The 22,330-nt window shown below is 41.4% G+C and overlaps 3 protein-coding genes and 1 pseudogene across 7 annotated transcripts; 2 read left to right on the top strand and 2 right to left on the bottom strand.

Annotated features, from left to right (window-relative positions):
• Positions 1–50: 50 nt before the first annotated feature.
• Positions 51–4,030, bottom strand: LOC146667734 (transcription factor 7-like). Its single transcript, XM_085409403.1, has 5 exons — positions 3,892–4,030; positions 977–1,133; positions 734–841; positions 588–621; positions 51–476 (listed from the first exon to the last, which is right to left on the bottom strand). The coding sequence occupies exons 2-5, from the start codon at positions 1,064–1,066 to the stop codon at positions 223–225; spliced, it is 486 nt and encodes a 161-aa protein (XP_085265529.1). The 5' UTR covers positions 1,067–1,133; positions 3,892–4,030; the 3' UTR covers positions 51–222.
• On the top strand, positions 3,589–5,654 carry LOC146667733 (serine/threonine-protein kinase pim-3-like; annotated as a pseudogene).
• LOC146667731 (uncharacterized) lies at positions 3,892–21,261 on the bottom strand. 5 transcript variants are annotated; one of them, XM_085409405.1, is made up of 9 exons: positions 21,136–21,261; positions 20,578–20,721; positions 17,281–17,532; positions 13,391–13,448; positions 8,935–9,134; positions 8,771–8,842; positions 8,551–8,670; positions 8,304–8,457; positions 3,892–4,103 (listed from the first exon to the last, which is right to left on the bottom strand). In XM_085409405.1, the coding sequence occupies exons 3-6, from the start codon at positions 17,430–17,432 to the stop codon at positions 8,827–8,829; spliced, it is 426 nt and encodes a 141-aa protein (XP_085265531.1). In that variant the 5' UTR covers positions 17,433–17,532; positions 20,578–20,721; positions 21,136–21,261; the 3' UTR covers positions 3,892–4,103; positions 8,304–8,457; positions 8,551–8,670; positions 8,771–8,826. The 5 variants fall into 5 exon arrangements, with proteins under 5 accessions (XP_085265531.1, XP_085265530.1, XP_085265533.1 ...); XM_085409404.1 differs by having other exon boundaries at positions 17,281–17,440; XM_085409407.1 differs by having other exon boundaries at positions 8,935–9,116; positions 17,281–17,440.
• Positions 19,989–21,252, top strand: LOC146667732 (ras-related C3 botulinum toxin substrate 2-like). The gene is made up of 4 exons (XM_085408802.1): positions 19,989–20,063; positions 20,147–20,257; positions 20,656–20,815; positions 21,122–21,252. The coding sequence occupies exons 1-4, from the start codon at positions 19,989–19,991 to the stop codon at positions 21,250–21,252; spliced, it is 477 nt and encodes a 158-aa protein (XP_085264928.1).
• Positions 21,262–22,330: the final 1,069 nt, after the last annotated feature.

Genomic DNA, 22,330 nt, shown 5'->3' with positions numbered 1-22,330 from the left:
TCATCTCGGTCTTGAAATAATTCAACTCGGGGTTGAACTGATGCAGTTTGAGAGGCATCTACAGGAGAGGCAGGGGTGGGTGAGGGCTGCTGAGACTGCGCAGTGATGGGGAGGGGGTCGAGCTCTTCCAGCACTGACAGCAGTTCTTCCTCACTGTCTGCGACAAAGGCTTCCTCTGTCTGGAACTGAAGGGCTGCAACAGGGGAGTCCAATGAGGTGTCCTCAGGGAAATTCATGTGAGAGGCAGGGGAGACCTGATTTTCTTGACAGAGGTGTGTAGGGTGATGCCTGTGTGTTTGGCAGTTGCAAACACACTGGCTGCTGGCGAGGCACGCTGCTGTCATCTGGCTTTGTCTGTGGCTGCTCATGTGGCTCTGTCAGAAATGAATGAGAAGAAGAAGATGGCTGTGACTCAGCTGGCCTCATACGCAAGTTGTTGGCTTGTTGAACTTCTTCTTCATGTACAGATGCAGATTCTGCAACGCAAACAAAAATACATTAAGTCTTCTTTTTTTCAACACATTTTTGTTTCGTTTTCATCACATTTCTTATGTAAGATGCTGTGATACCAAGAAATCTTCTTTCACCTTTTCTAAGTCTGATTCTCTTCCTCTTCTTGCCCTGAAAACAAACACAGAGTTTTCATTAGCTGAAACTCTGTGCAGTGACTGTTTCATCATTCAGTGCAGTGATGCACACATGTGTGAACTGCATGTTGGCACTTTGGACATACATAGTTTTCTTTGGTCGACCAGGCTGGATGCTCTTTGGCATGATTCTGTCTTTCTGTTTCAGCCTGCTTGAAATATCTGGCTTTCTGGTCGTTTGAAAGCGACTTCCACTGTGGACAGAAGATCATAAGAACACACTGTGAGCACTGCTACTACACATAACTACAGGACAGCTGGGACACATGCAAAAACATGAGCAGACAACATTAACAGATGCATAAATGTATGCAGAGTTACACACTTACTCTCTGTCCCACCACTGCATTTACGGCTGCACTTCCAGGGATGTTGAGTTCAGCAATGACCTTTGGCCTCTGCTCTTTGAGATAGAGCATGAAGGCATTTGGCAGCTTCTTGACGTATGGCCCATCTTCATCCTGCTGGGCTGGGCACTTTCTTTTTCTTCAGGAATAAAACACAGAGTAAGAGCACATGTTAGCACTGTGTACAACTGTGAGGGAAGCAGTTCAAAAACACGAGACAAGCTGTAAAACTGAATGAAATCAGGCACCATTAATGGATCATTACAATAATTCCTGCAGACATCTGCAAACAAATGACAGATACTTGCAGATCAGTGAACCAAAGCAGCAGAGCAAACTTAGTTTGGAGTGGAGGTGTTAGGTGGAGGAGCAGGAGTGACATAATCATACATCTGTACACCGTTCCTACACAGATGAAGGGAGACAGATATGAGATAACAGGAAGAAGTTATGAATATAGAGATGTTCAGCAGCTGTGTTCACTCCAGTGTTTGTGTGTTTTACGTACAGTACTCCAACAGGACGCAGGTTCTGGAGCACACAAAACACACAACAGGTGATGAGACAAGCTGCAATACTATCATCTATCCACTAGGTGGAAGAATTGATCAGTAGAAAGAGGAGATGTGCTCAAAACGACATTCATACATAGATTTATTCTTCTTAGTTAGTCTTAAGAATTAGGATTCACTGACAGTGAAGAAGTTTCAGACGTGCACTCGCGTTTCCCCTTTTGCCTTTTCCTGCTCCAGCCAAGTCCTCCGCCTGCTCTACATCTCTCCTATTACCTTTTATTACGCTTGCACTCATGCCTTTGCCTTTCACCACTTCAAAACTGCGCCTTCTTCAATATTACCTTCATATGCTCTCTTTGCTTTTCGCCTTCCTCACTACACTAAGTACCATTTAACGCTGTGTACTCACTCTTGCTAAGTACATGTGAACAGATCTTGAAGAAAAAAAACAAAACAAAACATACTTTTCTTTTCTCTTCTGATACTATTGAATGATCCTAACAGAAAAAAAACAGAGTTAACACTGACTTAATAAAAAAGTGTTATATTTTATCTCAGATAAACTAGTCAGTGTTTATTAGTGTTTGCTCAACTAGAAGTCTTCATAGTAGCATCCACACATCAAGTCTTTAAACAAATAATGAAAGGATAATGAAAGAAAGTTTAATGTGAAATTACTGAATTATATGAAATGCCAGAGTGTTTTTCTTTAAACTACTTGGGACACTGCCTTTTAGTGATGTCACTAAAAGGCAAGGTTCTAATGTTGTGTTGCCATAGACTCCGGAGTTTACTTTTAAAGCTCACTTACAGAACTGACTTATACAGCTTAGTTAGAAAAGTCAAGCATCCAGACATTTGAAGGACTATTCACTCATTAAGGTGACATTTTCTATTTTAAAAGTTCTCAAAAAATTAAGATGAAAAAGGAAACAAGAAAAGTTACGACTGAGGCAGATAAGAAAGATCCAGGAGATCAAAGTAAGTAAAAAAAAAAAAATCCCCCAAATAACAGAATGTACATTTCTAACAATGTTGAGGCTCTGTGTATAAAATGATTCATTTTTAGAGGATTTAAATCCTGGTTTTGATTGAAACTAACCTGAGTGCAACATGTCTAATCAAAGAAAGGTTACTGGGGCACTTTGTCTTTTGGTAAAATAATGTGACAAGTTTATTCTTGGACTGAGCAGTGAAAACAGAGCAACAAGTGTCATCAGTATCTAGACTTAGTAGACCTAGTATGGACTCGTGTTGGTGTTTTTTATCAAAAGGATAAACTTGTTATTATATTGTAAGCAATACTAATTTAAAATTCAATGACATCAAAATCCTTCTAGTCCTGATGTCGAGCGCTCTTTTTCACTAATGTGTTGTTGTTGTTGTTGTTTATAGATTGTAAGAGCAGGATGGCTAAAAGAAAGGCCAGTCCTGAAAAAACGACCCCCATAAAAAGAAGGAGGGTCACTGAGCAGGCTGGTCCTTCCACCAGCTCAGATGCTCATGTGGTCGGGGGAGTCAAGCGAAAGGTCCAACAAGATGAAGCGGGGACAACCAATACAGCAAAGAAGCGTAAACTTCTTGAGCATGTGAGCGGTGACAAGGGGCAGGCATCTTCCTGGTTGGACACTGGTAAAGGTAGGCTAATTAGTTGAGTGAGGGGTAGATTAAGTGTACATCTGGTTGCTAGTTTGAAGATATTAGTGTTTGGGAGATATTTGTGTCTATTATCTAATAAGCTGACGTGCTTTTGGTGTTTTCCACATCTGCAGACTGCAGCATAGAGATTTCAGAGAGCTGCAGTAAAAACAAAAAGGCTGGCAAAAGGAAAGCTGCGGGAGACACCAGGGACCCACCTAAGAAAAAGAACGTGGACCAGGACAAAACCAAAACCGTTGCCAAAAAGTCAGTGGCTGAACAGAAACGTAAGTAGCAAGCAGCTTAGCTTTTATATTCAGGTGAAGAGCAAAATGAACATTTAGGGTACAGCAGAGAGTAATTTGTGTGACAGCTGTAGTAAAACCCAATTTGTGTTTGTCTGTTTAGGAGACTTCCAAGCGAGATACGTGGAGGAGCACCGGCTTGGAGAAGGAGGATGTGGAGCAGTGTTTGCTGGCTACCGCATAAAGGATCATTTACCAGTAAGTGTTCAGATGGTGGTAGTAAGACAGGCAGTAATGCAGATAAGGGATAATATCGTAAGCTGAGATGTATGCTGTTTTACACCTTTAATGATGTCATACTGAGGAAATGCTCATCAATGCCCTGTGTCTTTTAGGTGGCCATCAAACACATCCCAAAGGGGAAAGTGTACTGCAAAGTGAAGGTAAATGTGCAAGACTTGAATTGTTTTTACATTAGTGGATTGCATGCAGCGTTCACCTGTGGAACGTCTGTGCCTCATCATCCACTTTGTTGAAATATTTCAGGATGATAACGGGAAGAATGTGTCAGTGGAAGTTGCCATCATGCTGAAGCTTGCAGCTGAAGCAGATGGATCAGTGGAAACATCAGCCCCAGTGTCTCTGTTGGAGTGGTTTGACTTTGGCAGAGAGCTGATCCTGGTGATGGAGAGACCTGTCCCCGCTGTGGACCTGGATAAATACATAGAAGAAAATGGAGGATTTTTGCCAGAGGACAAGGCCAAGGCAAGTTGACTTGCCTTAGAAGAGTCTTAGACTGTACATCATTCAATCAAAGCACAGAGTATTAGAGAAACATTAACCCATTGATTGATTATTGTCTTTTTCATCGTTTCCAGGTAGGGCTGGGCTATATCATACCATTCACGGTAATACCGGTGTAATTTTGGGCAACGATAGGAAAATGAAATATCGCGCTAGAATAGGTAAAACGCGCATGCGCAGTGCCTATGTTTACATACGCAGATGGCGGTGACGCAGAAAGAGAAGAGCAAAAGTGGATCGTTGAATGAAACGGATGAACCAGAACTGGTTTGTAAAAATGCTGCAACTTTAGTGGTGTGGAACTGGTTTAGCTTTCGTCCGTCAGATACACAACAAAGCACGATTTTTGGTAGCGCATGCTAGCGGGCCGCCGTTATTACCGTGTTGTTTGGAAAATACGGCACGCTTAAAATCAATCCTTTGATTTTTCTGAAACTCGACAGTGCCCCTTATAATCCCGTGTGCCTTATGTATGAATTCTGGTTGTGTTTACTGACCTCAAAACGATTTTATGTACACGGCGACTTTGCTAAGCTACAAAGCCGCACCGCTCGATGGATTGTCGGAGCATTACGGCTATCGTAGGCAGGCGCCTCGCGGAGTGATACGTACTGCACCTCAACGTGATATTACCGTATTGTGTGTGAATAACCTCTTTTTAAGCTTTGTGGATATTTTACATGGTTATGCTGAGGATATGTCGGCCAATTTCCACTGGAAATGCCTTTTGGTTAAACTGTCAGCAAGGAATTTGCATTTGCACTGTTACATTTTTATATAACTTTAATGCACATAAAAAAACAGCTGCTTGTTTAAGTGAAAATACATTTATGGGGTTTTTTGCACTAATAAAGTTGTGGAGTTGTAAAGTATTTTGTCTAGTGTCAATTATATCGTCAGTTATATCGTCAGTTATATCGTTATCGCAACTTTTCAAATGTATATCGTGATAAATATTTTTGGTCATATCGCCCTGCTCTATTTCCAGGTCATTCTGAAGCAGCTGGTTGATGCTGCGAAGCACCTGGAGGATAAACACATCTTTCACCGGGACATCAAGAGTGAGAACATTCTAATTGAGACCGGCTCAGATGTACCGCGTGTTCGTATCATCGACTTTGGACTGAGCTGCTTTGTTAAGGAGCAGTCGCAGTACCGCGTCTTCTATGGTAACATATTCTGCTCTTGCTCTTCACAGATGTCACAATTTTCGCCTTTTGTTTTAGAAGAAATTGCAATTGTGTCTGTTTATTAGGTACAGAAATTTACTCCCCTCCCGAGTGGTACGGGCGCAGTTGCTACAGGTGTGGACCCACCACGGTATGGCAAATGGGAGTGGTTCTGTACGAAGCGCTTCATGCCGGGGACTTTAACACCACGAGCTTCCTCAAAAAGCGCCTGAAATTCAAAAGACATCTGTCCAAAAGTAAGAAAACGTCACACTTCAAGACTGACTGATGGCTTGGACCACTGGAACTATCATCTTCATGTTTTTTCTCTTTCCTTTCTTTCCAGACTGCCGGGATTTCTTGGACGCCTGTTTAACCAAAGTCCCGGAGACGCGGCCGACGCTGGAGGAGCTACAGCATCACACTTGGCTGAGATAAGCCTATCACACACACACACACAAACACACAATTCAGACGTTATCATTTATGTGTGATGTATGAATTACCTTTCTTTTTTTCAGGAAATAATTTTTTTTAATTGGCCCACTTTAAATTTCAGTGTTTTGGAATTCCTGTAACCCCCCCCCCAGCCATCCCAGGAAAGGGGATCTCTCTTTGAATGGGCTTTCCCGAGGTTTCTTCCCGTCAGTCTGGCCCCCCCAGGGGAGTTTTTCCTCGTCTTCATAGAGAGCTTGGGCTGGCTCAGGAGCTCCATCAAAACTGTCTTTATTTAATTACTCTAATGTAATCATATACTTTAAAGTAATCAAATAAAAGACAGTAAAAATCTGAAGACTTGAAGTAAACTTCCATTAAAATAAAACTTGTTTAATTCATCTTTGCTGAGGATACTGTGTTATTACTATTTCAAGGATTATGTCAGAACACCGGATACTGGTACCCATCCCTACCCATCACTAGGGAACAGAACAAACCAGACATCAATTACAACAAAAATGACACTGACCCAGCCAGCATAACTTGTCTGCCTTAAGAAATGTTTAGCAATATTACAAATTGGGTGATATGCCTTAAAGTAGCTTCTCATGTGTTCAGCATTGTCAAAGGCTACATTTTAATTAAAACCACAATCTAGTAATGTTCTGTCTTTAACCTTCCTAATTTGTTTTTTTGTCCTAACCTAACACTAAATTGCCAGTGAAAACAAAAGTTACATAAATAAAGAAGAGTAAAGAAAATTACGGTCTTTTTTATTGTAACAGTTTACCAGTGTACAGTTTGGTTTGTGACATATCTATCTAATAGACTCCAATTTGTGCATGTAAATGGAGAGTCCTCTTCACACACTGAGGTTAATTATGGAGTTCCACAGGGTTCAGTGCTAGGACCAATTCTGTTTACATTATACATGTTTCCCCTAGGCAGCATCATTAGAAGACATAGCATAAATTTTCACTGCTATGCAGATGACACCCAGCTCTATCTGTCCATGAAGCCAGATAACACACACCAATGAGTTACACTGCAGGAATGTCTTAAAGACTTAAAGACCTGGATGGCCGCTAACTTTCTGCTTCTTAATTCAGATCAAACTGAGGTTATTGTACTCGGCCCTGAAAAGTTTAGAAATATGGTATCTAACCAGATTCTTACTCTAGATGGCGTTACCTTGGCCTCCAGTAACGCTGTGAGGAACCTTGGAGTCATTTTTGACCAGGACATGTCCTTCAACGCACATATTAAACAAATATGTAAGACTGCGTTCTTCCATTTGCGCAACATCTCTAAAATTAGAAATATCCTGTCTCAGAGTGACGCTGAAAAACTAGTTCATGCATTTATTGTGTGAATGTGTGTGTGAATGGGTGGATGACTGGATATGTAAAGCGCTTTGGGGTCCTTAGGGACTAGTAAAGCGCTATATAAATACAGGGCATTTACCATTTATTACTTCCAGGCTGGACGACTGTAATTCATTATTATCAGGATGTCCAAAAAACTCACTGAAAAGCCTTCAGCTAATCCAAAATGCTGCAGCAAGAGTCCTGACAGGGACTAGAAAGAGAGAGCAGATTTCTCCTGTTAAATCCAGAATTGAATTCAAAATCCTGCTCCTCACATACAAGGTCTTAAATAATCAGGCCCCATCTTATCTTAATGACCTTGTAGTACCATATCACCCTATTAGAGCACTTCGCTCTCGCTCTGCAGGCCTACTTGTTGTTCCTAGAGTATTTAAAAGTAGAATGGGAGGGAGAGCCTTCAGTTTTCAGGCCCCTCTTCTGTGGAACCAGCTTCCAGTTTGGATTCAGGAGACAGACACTATCTCTACTTTTAAGATTAGGCTTAAAACTTTCCTTTTTGCTAAAGCATATAGTTAGGGCTGGACCAGGTGACCCTGAATCCTCCCTTAGTTATGCTGCAATAGACGTAGGCTGCCGGGGATTCCCATGATGCATTGAGTTTTTCCTTTCCAGTCTCCTTTCTCACTCAGTATGAGTTAATAGACCTCTCTGCTTTGAATCATATCTGTTATTAACCTCTGTCTCTCTTCCACAGCATGTCTTTTATCCTGTCTTCATTCTCTCACCCCAACCGGTCGCAGAAGATGGCCCCGCCCCTCCCTGAGCCTGGTTCTGCTGGAGGTTTCTTCCTGTTAAAAGGGAGTTTTTCCTTCCCACTGTCGCCAAAGTGCTTGCTCATAGGGGGTAATATGATTGTTGGGTTTTTCTCTGTATCTATGAAGCGCCTTGAGGCGACTTTTGTTGTGATTTGGCGCTATATAAATAAAATTGAATTGAATTACCTGAGGAAGAAGCAGAGTTGGTTTGTTTCCAGCTGAAATCATCCAGGCTCAGGAATTTGAATCGATCCACATCATTTCTGCTTGAACTAGAGAACATGAGTGTCGACTTACATTTGGTCTGTGAGACACATGTCATAGTGACAGTATTTGGGTTAATATGGCATTACTCACCCTGGTCGCATTTCTTCAATATCAGGCACCAAGTTCAGGAACTCGTTCTTTTGCAGCCCGCGCAAGGTAGGAGGTCTCCAGAGTGGGAACCATCGGGAAGTTTTCACAGTCTGAGCAGGAGGGACTGGAGGCACGTGAGCTGTTCTCAGGGGTCCTTTAACACAAATCACACCAAGTTAGAATCAAATGGATAACCTGTCAATAACCGTTTGCAGATCGAGGTCAATGTTCCTAAAAATATGTTTACTTCTGGCCCATGGAGCCACAGCGGGAGTCCGAGAGAGGGGCAGGTAGAGGAAGGGGTGAGGGTGGCACTGCTGAAGCTCGTCACGGATGGATCACGTCCGATCGGTGAGATGAGAGAAAGCTGAAGTGAAACAACAGCAGGATGAGGTAGACGTCAATATAGGAACTCCCTGATGTGACACAGAAAGGCTATTTTTTTATTTCTTTGTATTATTTCTCACCTTGCAGTCACTGATGCTGTTCACCAGCTGGTTGTATTCAGTATTGAAGGTGTGTGTCAGAAGGCGCAGGCACTACAACACAACAGGAACAAGACCGATCAGCTCCGAGCAGAGAAGGAAGAAGGCAGCAACAAGAACGCCCACTAAGCCCACGTTTTTCTCACCTTGGTGGCCAGCTCCTTCTCACGCTTTCAAAGGTGGTGCTGGAGATCTGCGAGGAGGCGGAGGTGGACGTGGACAGAGTGCTGGAGCTCACGCTGGGGGACAGAGACTCGCTCAGGGACTTGGTGGTGGGAGCTGTTCCCACGGGAGCCGCCTCTCCCAGAAGGTGACGGGTCTTTTCCACCTGGAAGAAAGATGGGGGCTAATGTGAGGTAGGGAGAAGAGGGGACGTTAGTCATGTAAAGGCCATAGGTGAGGGTAGGGACGTAGATCGACCGGTAAATTGAGGGCTTCGCTTTTACACTCAGCTCCCTCTTCACCACGACGGACCGGTGCAGCGTCCGCATTACTGCAGCTGCAGCCCCAATCCGTCTGTCGATCTCCGGCTCCCTTCTCCCATCACTCGCGAACAAGACCCCGAGATACTTGAACTCCTCCACTTGGGGCAGGAACTCATCCCCGACTCATCCTATATTTCCGTTTTTATATTTCTAATGTTTGCCTTGTTTTCTTCACTGTCTAGTCTGCCTCTGTCTTGCCTGTATGGATGCATTTACACCGAAATGTCCCCAACAAAGGATGTTTTAATTCACCACTATTCCAGTGAAACACGAGTCTCCCATCTTCCTGCTACCAGTCTGGAGTTTTTGTTCACCAAAGCACACACCAACTTCATACTGACGGACAGATCACTGCCCTTTTGCCGCCTTGTCTGACCGTGTTTTGTGGCTGTGGTTCACTTCACCTCTATGGAACGCCAGGACTGCCATAATGAATTAATTAAATACACCATTAAATAATTAATTAAATGTGGCAATAATTAATTAAAATTGGAATTAATTAATTAAATAAATAGTTATGACACATGTAATTAATTAATTATTGACACATTTAATTAATTATTTATGTATTTCACATTTTAATTAATTATTGACACATTTAATTAATTAATTATTGACACATTTAATTATTTATTTATGTATTTCACATTTTAATTAATTATTGACACATTTCATTAATTATTGACACATTTAATTAATTATTTAATGATATATTTATTTATTTCATTTTGGCAGTCCTGACGCCTGGCTCTCGTCATGAAATAATTTTATCTGTCAGCCTCACCCATCAAACTCAGGGGGCGGGGTTAACGCTGCCCATGCAGCTTCTCTAACATTTGATTGGTTGCCGTGCAAAGTAAGTCAAAACAGGTCGATCCTAGAAAATCGATTGCTTGTGTAGACTTGGGGCAGCCAGTTATCCCAGAATGCAGATCAAATCACAAGCAGCAATGGTGGTGGTGTAGTTTTAAAATACCCCGTTTTTCTGTCACCAGCTACACTTTTAACAGTGTTTTAGCCGCGAATGTCGCCACGTATGTCTGGTCAGGTTGTCAACATAGAACATGTTTGCAAAAGTGCTCAGATGTTTTCAGAGATTTCACTAGCTCTGCTAACAGTTAGCATGCAGAGTGCACCGAGGGGGTTACGTTAACCGGTTTGTTTACATATTCCACTCTCCGTGTTCCACATGTTGCATTCACAGATTCTCATTTTCACCGAACGATCGTCTCTTTCCGCCTGGTCTTGTGTCTCTGTGCTTCTGTAACATAAAGAACGAGCTGACATTTTTCTCACGAAACCAGCGATCAGCTCAACAGACCCTCAGTTTACCTGCATGCATCCTCCTCCTCATCTGTCAGCTGTTTAACACCTGCTGCTAATTCAAGAAACACGCCTAGTTACCTGGTGATAGTCACAGTTTAACTGGGCAGCCGGTGCTCGATATAACGCAATGTCAGCGCATTTTTCTGCACAAGATAAGTAAATATAGTGTTTTCCCCGAGCGCAGAGCTGCTGGAGCTCGTTTCCTTACAGAGCACTTTATAGGCGAACAGCTTTATCAGCGGCTGATGTCCAATCACCGGCACACAGCTTTCAAACCTCAGCTGAGTTTTAGCTCTCAGTGGTTAAACGCTGGACTTCATTCACTCAGGTTCTGTCTGTCGGGTCACGTTTACTTCGCTGTTTTATTTACAACTGAGCAAATCGGTTTGGCTGAGGTTAAAGTTACGTTTCATAACTGCATAGTTTCACAGACGTTTAATGGTTCACTGGCACATGTGTTAGACTGAACTATCATCTAAATATCATCTGTTTTTTAATAGTTATTCAACTGTATTCTAAGCACCAGCTGTCTGTTAGAATGTGATTTTTTTTCTCTCTCTGTTGGCAGAGGTATAAAAATGCGCAGGAAAATCTGACATGCATGGCGAACTTCACCGACGATATTTAGGGAGGAATAAACACACATCAAACATAAATGAACCATTTGTCTGTCTCCATAATTGAGAGAATTTTCTCTTCTTATGTCAACACTCTCTCTCTTTTTTTTTTCTTTTTTTTTTCTTTTTCGGTCATGTTATGTTTACCTGTCAAAGGCTTGTTACAAACTATGAAACACATTGTGCAGACTTCTGGATGTTAGAAGAAAACTAATACTGCTCATGAATGAGACTAAAGGCAGGAAGGTGTCCTTTAAAACTAAACATGTTAATAGGACCTCCCTGTTTATATCATAGTTTATGATATAGCACGTGTATTTCAGTAATAGCCTGCTGAGGCCACTATACGTGCTGGCCTCATATCAAATGTGAAGGCAGACTGAGTCTATGTTTGACGTTTTTTATATCTAATCTTCCTTTTCAAACATTTAAACAGCAGCGAGTCTGCAGCTGAGGGAATACAAATTCAAATTGTCGGAACAGGTTTGCTCGTTTCTTGGATTCATTTGGTGATTTATTAAATGTATAACTGTTATTCTAATCTGCTGCTGAGTCTCTTACACTTTTCTTTATGCTGTATATTTTCACGTCTCTGGAATAGTTGGCAGTTAGATAGTCAGCTGGGAAACTTTGTGTTAACTCATGGAGCTGAGGATATCGTGGATATGCTGACCTCGCTGCGTGGTGTACAGAGCGAGGTCAGCATGATTAATATTCACAATAAAAATATTAGCCGAACATCATGAAGTCTGTATGTGTTTCATAGTGTCGAACAACCTTTGTACAGTTAAAGCCAGCAGTTACTACATGACGGAAACACCAACGTTATCTCTTTTATGTGTTTATACACAGGTCACGCTGATTACTGAACAAAAACCCAAAGATCAGATGTTAAACAGATTTATTTGCTCTCTCTCCTCCTTAAACATGTTTTTAATGTTAGTTATAATTCAGAATTGGCGACTGAAACACGTAGGACACATAAGAACATCAGGAAATAAAACATCGATAAATATAACCTCAGTAAAAGAAGTCAGCGGGGGTTACTACAGCTGTGTACCGGGGCCTGCGCTTTGTCGGTGGGATTGCTTGCGAGGCGAGCGGGTCTATCCCACGCTTTGCCGTGAGACTGGGCAGACATCTCCGAAATCATCGAAACACTTTTGCAAAGAGGCTGTATCTTGACAAACCGACCAGACACATGAAGATTAAACCACTACATTCTCGGCTAAAAAAATATTAAAACGGTATTTGGTAACACACAAACAGGGTTTTTCAAAGCTCAGTTCTGTTAGCTTCCACATGCCGGTTGTTGTGTGCTAGAAACAATGGCCACCAGGCCAAAGCAATGGTTTTGACTCGATCAGCGTTAACCCCGCCCCCTGAGTTTGATGGGTGAGGCTGACAGATAAAATTATTTCATGATGAGAGCCAGGCGTCAGGACTGCCAAAATGAAATAAATAAATATATCATTAAATAATTAATTAAATGTGTCAATAATTAATGAAATGTGTCAATAATTAATTAATTACATGTGTCAATAATTAATTAAAATGTGAAATACATAAATAATTAATTAAATGTGTCAATAATTAATTAATTACATGTGTCAATAATTAATTAAAATGTGAAATACATAAATAATTAATTAAATGTGTCAATAATTAATTAATTACATGTGTCATAACTATTTATTTAATTAATTAATTCCAATTTTAATTAATTATTGCCACATTTAATTAATTATTTAATGGTGTATTTAATTAATTCATTATGGCAGTCCTGGCGTTCCATACACCTCACTCTTCCCCATTCTTGTCATTAAATCAGGCTGTTCTGCAACCATGGCAGCCATTCACTCTATGGCTCTATTCATGGTGTATTTTACCCCTTCACCAAAGGCCGTTCTCGTTTCCAACATTATATTTGCAGTGTTCGTCTATCTATCAATATCTGCGGAGTATTTTTTTAACGAGTATCCCATTTTCTAAAGCACAGCATGTAAAGGGTAGCTCGGTTAGCAGGATGCTAGCATGTAGCGCTTAGTGAGACACGCCTCAGACGAGTTGAGCAAAGACCCCGTCTGTGTACTTTATACGTGAGCAACGGATTTAAATAAAATTAAGGTTTCAAAAGACAAACTTGAAGATAAAAAATATATATATATACTCACCGGAGAGCCGCCAGGGTTTGCCGCTGCCATCTTGGCGCTCCTAAATTCAAAACTGCCTCTGCAGTCAGGCAGGGGAGGCGTGGAAATTGTCTTTGAGTTAGTCAAACGTTTTCCTTAGTTCGAGTAGATGATAAAAAAAAAAATAATAATAAATGGGATTTTAAGTAGGACTAGGCGTTCTGTAATGATCTCTATTTAGGAGAAAAACTTAATCACTCACCTTTAAACAGCTCTCTTTTAGGAGACACACTGCTGGCTAACGGTGTCATGTGATCAAACAGCGTAATTTAATTGGCTGAGAGCCACTCGACTCGATCTGGTGCTGATTGCTCTGGCTTGGGTCATTAAAGTTCATCACTTTTGCAGTTGAATTTTTGCAGGTGAATTTTTGCAGGTGAATTTTTTTCAGGTGAATTTTTTTAGGTGAATTTTTTTCAGGTGAATTTTTGCAGGTGAATTTTTTGCAGGTGAATTTTTGCAGGTGAATTTTTGCAGGTGAATATTTTTGCAGGGAAATTTGGAGGATAAAAATTCAGTGTCATAAATTCAATGTCTAAAAATACTTGAATTCTGATGATACTATATTTCTTCCATAACAGAGCGCCCAGAGTCGGCGATTAGAAGAAGGTCATTGAAGACTCTTAGTAGGGCAGTTTCGGTGCTGTGACGCGGTCTAAATCCAGACTGGAATTTATCACTTATACCGTTTCTCTCTAAGTGGGTCTGTAGTTGCTGAAGCACTATTTTCTCTAAAACTTTTGACATGAAGGGGAGTTTAGAAATCGGCCTGTAATTTGCTAGAGTGTTACGATCAAGGCTACTTTTCTTGATAACAGGTTGCACGACTGCATGTTTAAAGACAGTCGGAACATAGCCAGATGACAGTGATGAGTTCATTAAAAATAAGATACAGGACCCGATTGTATTCAATGCATTCTTAATGATACGAGAAGGAATAATGTCATGCAGAGAATTTGAGCTTCTCAGGTTATTAATTATTTCCTTTAAAGTCGAGAATGACACAGGTTCAAACTGTTGAAAAACCGTTGAACATTCAGAAACTGGGGCTTGATTTACTACTGGAGAATGTGGGGCCCTTAACACCGAGATTTTATCTATAAAATAATTTAGAAATTTTTCGCAGAGGGCCGGGGAGGCACCCATCGAAACGTCAGAGCAGGGATTAACCACTGAGTTAAAGATTTTGAACAGAACTCGAGGATTGTGACTATTAGTCGCAATAATGTTTGACAAAAAAGAAGTTTTTGCCATTTTGGCAGCCTTCTGAAATTTAGACCGGCTCATATGCAGGATGTCAAGGGACACCTGAAGTTGATCTTTTTTCCATCTCCTCTCAGCTCGACGACATTCACGTCTAAGAGCGAGGGTGGATTCATTTAGCCAAAGTTGGCGAGAGGTTTTACGGCGTTTGGTCTTTACTGGAGCCACAGTGTCCAAAATAGAAGAACATGTAGAAATAAAAGAGTTGACTACGCCATCAACCGAGAGAGGTGCATTACTGATGTCATCATAACAGAAAGAGTTAGCAAAGGCCGCAGAGAAAAGGGCAACAGCCTCAGAATTAATCAGACGCGATAGGCTCAGTGGACCCTCAGAGTTCAGTTCCATATTGCATAACTGAACAATATGAATACAAGCATGCTGATCCACACAGGTATGCACACAGGTGTACACACGGGTATTCACAGACGCGGACTACAGCTTTCTTGGCTGCTGCCTCAAAGCACATTGTGCGCTGTCTATCTTGCGTGCTGCACAATATCGTTTATTATTTAGTATCTACTGATATCTACTGCTAGCTAGTTTATTGTGATGGTGCTGTTTTTTTATTATGTTGCTCTTTGTTGTTTGCTTTCTCTTGTGTTTTTTTTCTCCATACAGGTGACCCAGGTGTTTTTTTTTTGTTGTTTTTTTTCTTTCTCCCCCCCCTTCTCACCGTCTCTTCTCCCCTTTGGTTTTCTTTCTCTCCCTCTCTTTCTTTCATTCTTTCTCCCTGTCCTATCCCCCAGTCATGTCTGGCCCGTTTGTAGCAACTGAAAATAAAATAAATTCATAATTATAATAAAGGTCAATCAAATGGACCAATATGGCAAGGCCATGATGATCCACTTGGTAAAATAAATCCGCTTGGCATCTTTCTTGGCCTTAAGACAACAATTCTGATGGCTAAAGATCCAAACGGGACACAAAAAAAAAAAAAAAAAAAAAAAGAAGCCTGTTAAAACATTTAAATACCCCTAAAGCTCACATTAGCTAGTTATATAGTATTGTTGTCTAGATGCAAAAAAATGTCACTTGTGAGTTTTACAGAGAAGACATAAACACTAAACATGCAGCAAAAGTCTCCTGCCCACTTGAAACCAAGAACAATATAGCACTTGAGTGCCGGCTGTCTCCAGGCAACCTCAAGGTAACAAGACTTCCCAAGTTGCTGTCTATCCAATAATAATTTAAAGTCCATACTAGCAAAGAACAATCTAAGACGTGATGGGAAATCTGTTACCTTTACACAGTCAGCCTAGATGTTTCCTCTAAAACTCTAAAACACAATTATAATGCAGTTTAGTTGGAGTTTCATGGACCTGGATTAACGTTACATTAATGATAATCCAGGTGCTAATCTAAGCTAAATAACACCTAGCACCTTTCTTACTCCTAAGGGTTTTACATAAATTCTATACTTTGACAAAAACTATTATTATGTACTATATTTATATTTTAAAGTTAAGCAACAAGTTTGCTGCAGTGTGTATAATTGCATGCAAACTGTGTGCTGTGTGTATTCCACCATGTAAAGCGGGGTTCCCCAATCCCAGTCCACGGGGGCCAGTGTCCCTGCAGGTTTTAGATCTCACCCTGGGTCAACACACCTGAATCACATGATTAGTTGATTACCAGGCCTCTGGAGAACTTCAAGACATGTTAAGAAGGTAATTTATTCATTTAAATCAGCTGTGATGGATCAAGGACACATCTAAAACCTGCAGGGACACCGGCCCTCGTGGACTGGGATTGGGGACCCCTGATGTAAAGGATGCTACAAAGGATGAAGCATTTTCTCCAACAACAGATCTGCTCAAACAGAAACTGAAAACAGAACTCAGGAAAGGTCCCAGAACAAACTTTATAGCTTTACAGACACATTTCAGTGGACGAACAACCAACACGGCTGATTTGTTGGAAGAGTTGATTAACTGGACATCTCCAAAATGTTAGAATACACCTTTAATGCATTAATTGCTTTATATTTCATGTCCACATGAAGTGTGCTAAATTAATTAACTTTGCTTTCTGTAGGGCTGCTGATCTTCTACTGATGTGAGCTTACCAACAACTGTTGCCTGATAGTCGTTAACGCCTCAATGGAGCTCATCCAGTTTGCTTTGCTGCCTCAGGAAGTCCCTACAGCTACCTGGAGCAACACCTCTGCCCCCTCCTACTCTCATTTCCTGCTCCTTTCTGCTCCCTCCGAACCGCTTCACAGCTTCAACCAAGATGACACTTCGTTTCTCCTTAACAGCTCCTGTCAAAATTGCACCAAAAGTAAACCAGGATCCCTCCCTGGCTTGGCTGGAATCTTCATCCCACTCATTTATTGCATCGTTTGTGTCATTGGCTTGGTGGGAAACACTCTGGTCATCCATGTTGTTGTCAACTACACAAAACACGAGTCAGTCACAAACATCTACATCCCCAATCTAGCCATTGCAGATGAGTTTTTCATGCTGGGCCTACCCTTCTTGGCGGTACAGAACACTTTGCTCTCGTGGCCTTTCGGCTCTCTGATGTGCCGAGTGGTTATGACAGTGGATGCCATCAACCAGTTTACCAGCATCTTTTGTCTAACTGTGATGTCAGTGGACGGATACCTGGCTGTGGTGAATCCCATCCGCTCTTCTTGGTGGCGGCGCCCCCACGTGGCTAAGGCTATCAGTGGCACCGTTTGGGCGGGGTCCTTTGTGGTGGTGCTGCTGGTAGTGGTGTTTGCGGACGTGCTGAAGGATGATGGGAACTGCAGCATCGTATGGCCTGAACCAGCAGAAGTGTGGAAGACATCGTTTATTGTCTACACGTGCACTGTTGGATTCTTCTGCCCCCTGCTGGTCATCTGCTTGTGCTACCTGCTGATCGTCATCAAGGTATGACTTTTAGAGTAACACTGAAATAATTTGAGCTTTTAAGATAAAGGAGGAAGTTGGAGACATTTTTGAGAAAGTGTAGTCTATTCAATGCTCTTTTCTAAAAATATTACATAGTCTAACTCAGATGGGCAATAGTGAAGTAGGAGCCTTTTATTGTTGATTAAAACACCGCAGCATTAGTGTCATGGCCAACTTAAATCAAACTAGAATCCACAAGTAAACCAATTTCAGCTGCAAACTGTTTTAAGAGTATTGTGGCTTCAGTCAACTAATGTTGATCTACTTGATTGACATTTTATGATTGAGATTTAACTGTTCATCCACTGTCTAAAAAAAGCCATTTCCTTTAAGGCCACTCTTACACCCTCAGGAAAGGGCTAGGGGATGAGGGGATTAACAATGATAAGCTCAGGGGAGAGATAACGAGTCAACTATACTGTTATATCACTCCAACAAAGGATGTCAACAGACTAGAATCTGCTGAAAAGACAAGAAATGGTTAATCAAAGAAAAACTTCACTCTCACATAGGGCACTGGCTGCTCACTACTAGCTCAAACACAGCGCTAAACTCATCGTCAATACGTCAAAGCACATCACTACACAAGCCTCTGCAGGCTGGGAAACAAACACCTAAGGTCACCACAGTACTGACACTGGCGTACACCGAGAAGCTCTCCACAAGCTTGTATCCAGCTATACACTGGCTCCTCAGGAGAAATGGGCGGCAGCTGAACCTGTGGGAGCCTGCTAGGGTTATAACAGCCATCCTCACTTTAAGCCAGCTTTCTTCTGTTCATTATAAACAGGTTGAAAAGCAGTGGTGAACCAGCAACAGGGTCATGTGCAGTGCATGAGGCTGCATAGCTGCAGACCAGTCAGGGTGCCCATGCTGACCTCTGTACATTCATGAAAGCACCAAAAATGGGCACATGAGCATCAGAACTGAACCACGGAGCAACAGAAATACATGGCCTCTATAGCTGTGCCCTCTTTCAGCAACGCAAACATGTTTCAGGACTGGTTTAAAGAGTACAACAACATGTTTAAGGTTGAGAAGCTCCGAGGCCCCACCTCGCAACTTCCAGAACTTAAAGGATCTGTTGCTAGAATCTTGTTGCAGATACAGCATACCTTCAGGGCTCCAGTGGAGTCCATGCTTCAGGGCTGTTTTGGTATCAAAAGGGGGACCTGTGGCCTGTGGTCATAATGGTATCCCTGATCGGTATCTGCATCAGTGTGTGTATACACTGTTACTGTAACTTGTTTTTATGTAAACAAGGTTATAACTTTTCATCTTCCACTTTCACAGTTGCTAATCTTTTTGCAGTCATGATTAACATTGCTCATGTTGACTCATTGTGAATCATGTTGCTGCATCTGTGGTAAACATAATTGAACTTTGGGAACATAATGGCTCCTTCCACACTAAAACTCTGTCTCGGTTATTTTTGTTTAAAAAAAAAAAAGAACCTCACTCCTCTCCACAGTGACGTCCTCCTAAACTTACATTACTCAGAAAATCTGCCAACATATGCATAGATGTAAATGGACTACACTCTGTTAATATCACTAATGGCACAGGAGGATGAGTGTATTTAAGTAGTATTTGCACAGACCTAATGGAAAAGCAGAGTGTGCCATGGTTAGCAGGTGTTTCTACATTTTGGGAGAAAAACAGCAATCAGACTGCGTGAATGTTGTTCTTCCAGCAATCTGAACTCTTAACTCTATAAATATGTTTAAACAACAAACAGAATCACGTATATCCTCCCTAACCACCAGCAGGATCTCAGATAGTGTTGACTGTTTGTCATAGTTGTTCTATGTTTGACAGTTTACGTTATTTCAGTGACTTTTCTATTTCAGGAAATCCATCCATCTTTTTAACTACTGGGTCATTAAGTAGGCTGAAGCCCATCCCAGCTGTCATTAGGCAAAGGGCGGGGTAGACCTCGGACAGGCCATAAAACAGGATTAATCTGGTACACTAGTCTCTTTTTTTCTTTAAAAAAAAAACAAATGTGTCTGCAAACATTTGTGTTATCAGTTTCATTTGAGCCTGAATACATTTTGGATGAAATTTCTCAAGTTTTTAAAATTGAGAAATTAAACTGTTATTCTACTATGAGACCACACGGGGGCAGCCCTGCCTTATTATGTATTATTCTCTCTTACTAGACATGGTTAGGATGGCTTTTGTGTCAAACTAACCAAAGTAATGTTGTTGGTTAATGTTTTTGTGAACAGTGGTATTTCAAGTATGGTCCTGTTTTTTTCTCCATTACAGGAGTTTCACTGGTTAAACAATCAGTGAATTGAAAGATTGTTGAATGAATGAATAACCAATGAAATGAAAGGTTGCCTATGACTTGTTGGCTGATCGCTGACCTTCTCTACTCTCTCCACAGATTCGACAAATATTCAGCTAATGTGATGGTGGACAGCAAGCCGGTCAACCTGGGCCTCTGGGATACAGCTGGACAGGAAGATTATGACAGGCTCCGCTCCGTACAGACTCACACATGCACACACAATAACTAATGGACATAAAGTTACACAGACAGAACTTATATAACATGTCAGCTAATTAAAACTGCAGCAGCTATTCTAATTCTTTGTCTCCTTGTCTCTCCATCCAAGATGTTTTCCTAATCTGCTTCTCCCTGGTTAGCCCGGCATCCTATGAGAACGTCAGAGCTAAGGTGAGTTTTGGCTGTTTTTTATGAGGCCTGTCTCTCAGCTGCCAAGGAACAAAATGTAAAAAAGAACAAACGGAACAAAAGCAGTAATTTATTATAGAGAAAAATAATAGGTACTTGGATTACAAAATGGAGAAAAAGCCTAAACAGGTCTAATAATTGATGTGAATGAATGATTGATGCTGTGGGTGAAAGTTGGATGATGTATTTCTCTCATCTTTAATAGCTACAGCATATCATTTGTTTTTCATGCCTTCATCCACCTTTCTGTAACACCTAGCATCAGAGCTTCATCTCCCTCCACCTTTGATTCTGTTTTTTACCTCTAACACGTTCCTTGATTTTGCGTGTTCCCCTTTCTTGCCTCTTATTTAGTTTTCCTTTACTCTGTATTCTGCCAGTGGTACCCTGAGGTCCGTCACCACTGCCCCTCCACGCCCATCATCCTGGTTGGCACTAAGCTGGATCTGAGGGATGAAAAGGATACCATTGAGAAAATGAAGGACAAGAAGCTGGCGCCTATCACCTATCCACAGGGCCTAGCTCTGGCTAAGGAGATAGGTCAGTCACTCTTACTTTATTTGCTTGAAAAGCACTTTAAGATTTGAAGCTCTCCTCACCAGTGAAGATATGAAACTAGCAGATGAAGATGCTAGAGAACTTTGTAGCCTGACTGCCTCTGCAAATTTTTGTTATTCCCCTCATTTCCTGGCATCACAGTAAAAGTATAGTACCTGTAGTTGACTATAGTGTTCTTTGAAAGTTGAACTTATTCTTCTCCACTACCAGCAAACCTTTCTTCTCTTACTTTGTCTTTGTAGTTCTTTCTCTTCTTTTATTAACGTATATGTGTCTTCGCATGTATAGATGCAGTCAAATACCTGGAGTGCTCAGCCTTGACCCAGCGTGGTCTGAAGACTGTGTTTGATGAGGCCATTCGTGCCGTCCTCTGCCCTCAGCCCGCCAAGGTCAAGAAGAAGCCCTGCTCGCTGCTGTAAACGGTATGACTGAATAAAACACAGAGGAAGAGGAGGAAGAGAGATTAGACGTTTGAGAGAAGAGAGAAACAAAGTGAACTCGCTCATTAAATGAACACATAAAGTAGAGTAGAGGTTTGAGGGCTTATTTTCTTTTCTTTGAACATAAGTCTGAAGCTATTCAATCAAGCCTTTTATTTGTCACATGCAATGTTTACATCTGCAGTGAAATTGGACCCCCCCCCCCCAAACATACATACGTATCAGCTCCAGCCTTGAGACCACAGCTGACACCGATATGGTAGCTGCATGAAATGATGGTGGTTTTCCTTTAGTGCGAACAACTGCATGTCAATTTCACAGTTGGTCTAACAGTCCGTCACTGGTCTCTCGATCTCCCGTTGGAGAGCTTCTCTGAGATGTTATCAATCTTGTACTCAGAGAGCAGAGACTGCCGTGAGCTTCTCCAAGATCCTATCCGTGCTGCGTTCAATGAGCCCATTTTGAGAAGTCACGACCCGTCCCATCATTTCCATCATAGCGGGCAGCCTTGTGGGGTTTTGAAAAGTCGATTCCGCTTTCCTTGATAAGCCAGGGCCAAGCCAACTCCGAACAGCAAGAACCCTGTTATCATGGTTCCGAAAAGGTAGACGTCTACAGGGAGTGCAGAATTATTAGGCAAGTTGTATTTTTGAGGAATAATTTTATTATTGAACAACAACCATGTTCTCAATGAACCCAAAAAACTCATTAATATCAAAGCTGAATGTTTTTGGAAGTAGTTTTTAGTTTGTTTTTAGTTTTAGCTATTTTAGGGGGATATCTGTGTGTGCAGGTGACTATTACTGTGCATAATTATTAGGCAACTTAACAAAAAACAAATATATACCCATTTCAATTATTTATTTTTACCAGTGAAACCAATATAACATCTCCACATTCACAAATATACATTTCTGACATTCAAAAACAAAACAAAAACAAATCAGCGACCAATATAGCCACCTTTCTTTGCAAGGACACTCAAAAGCCTGCCATCCATGGATTCTGTCAGTGTTTGGATCTGTTCACCATCAACATTGCGTGCAGCAGCAACCAC

Source organism: Rhamphochromis longiceps, linkage group LG6, assembly GCF_057381845.1.
Source record: "Rhamphochromis longiceps isolate RC_006_pf linkage group LG6, R_longiceps_female_GT1.1, whole genome shotgun sequence".
NCBI classification, from domain to species: domain Eukaryota; kingdom Metazoa; phylum Chordata; class Actinopteri; order Cichliformes; family Cichlidae; genus Rhamphochromis; species Rhamphochromis longiceps.
The sequence above is the reverse complement of the archived record's forward strand: the minus strand, read 5'-3'. Positions and strand labels throughout refer to the sequence as shown.

What these genes read in the sequence shown, in the direction of transcription:
- LOC146667732 (XM_085408802.1), top strand. Translation starts at nt 19,989, where the DNA reads ATGGTGGACAGCAAGCCGGTCAACCTGGGCCTCTGGGATACAGCTGGA. An exon ending in ATTATGACAGGCTCCGCTCC is followed by an intron (nt 20,064 to 20,146) that starts GTACAGACTCAC and finishes TCAGCTAATTAA; the next exon opens with AACTGCAGCAGCTATTCTAA. An exon ending in AGCTCTGGCTAAGGAGATAG is followed by an intron (nt 20,816 to 21,121) that starts GTCAGTCACTCT and finishes TCGCATGTATAG; the next exon opens with ATGCAGTCAAATACCTGGAG.
- LOC146667731 (XM_085409405.1), bottom strand. Translation starts at nt 17,432, where the DNA reads ATGCTGCAGTTCCCATCATCCTTCAGCACGTCCGCAAACACCACTACC. An exon ending in ATGGGATTCACCACAGCCAG is followed by an intron (nt 13,449 to 17,280) that starts GTATCCGTCCAC and finishes GCCTGACTGCAG; the next exon opens with AGGCAGTTTTGAATTTAGGA. An exon ending in CAAACCCTGGCGGCTCTCCG is followed by an intron (nt 9,135 to 13,390) that starts GTGAGTATATAT and finishes ACCTCACATTAG; the next exon opens with CCCCCATCTTTCTTCCAGGT.
- LOC146667734 (XM_085409403.1), bottom strand. Translation starts at nt 1,066, where the DNA reads ATGCTCTATCTCAAAGAGCAGAGGCCAAAGGTCATTGCTGAACTCAAC. An exon ending in ATGCAGTGGTGGGACAGAGA is followed by an intron (nt 842 to 976) that starts GTAAGTGTGTAA and finishes TTCTGTCCACAG; the next exon opens with TGGAAGTCGCTTTCAAACGA. An exon ending in GGTCGACCAAAGAAAACTAT is followed by an intron (nt 622 to 733) that starts GTATGTCCAAAG and finishes GTTTGTTTTCAG; the next exon opens with GGCAAGAAGAGGAAGAGAAT.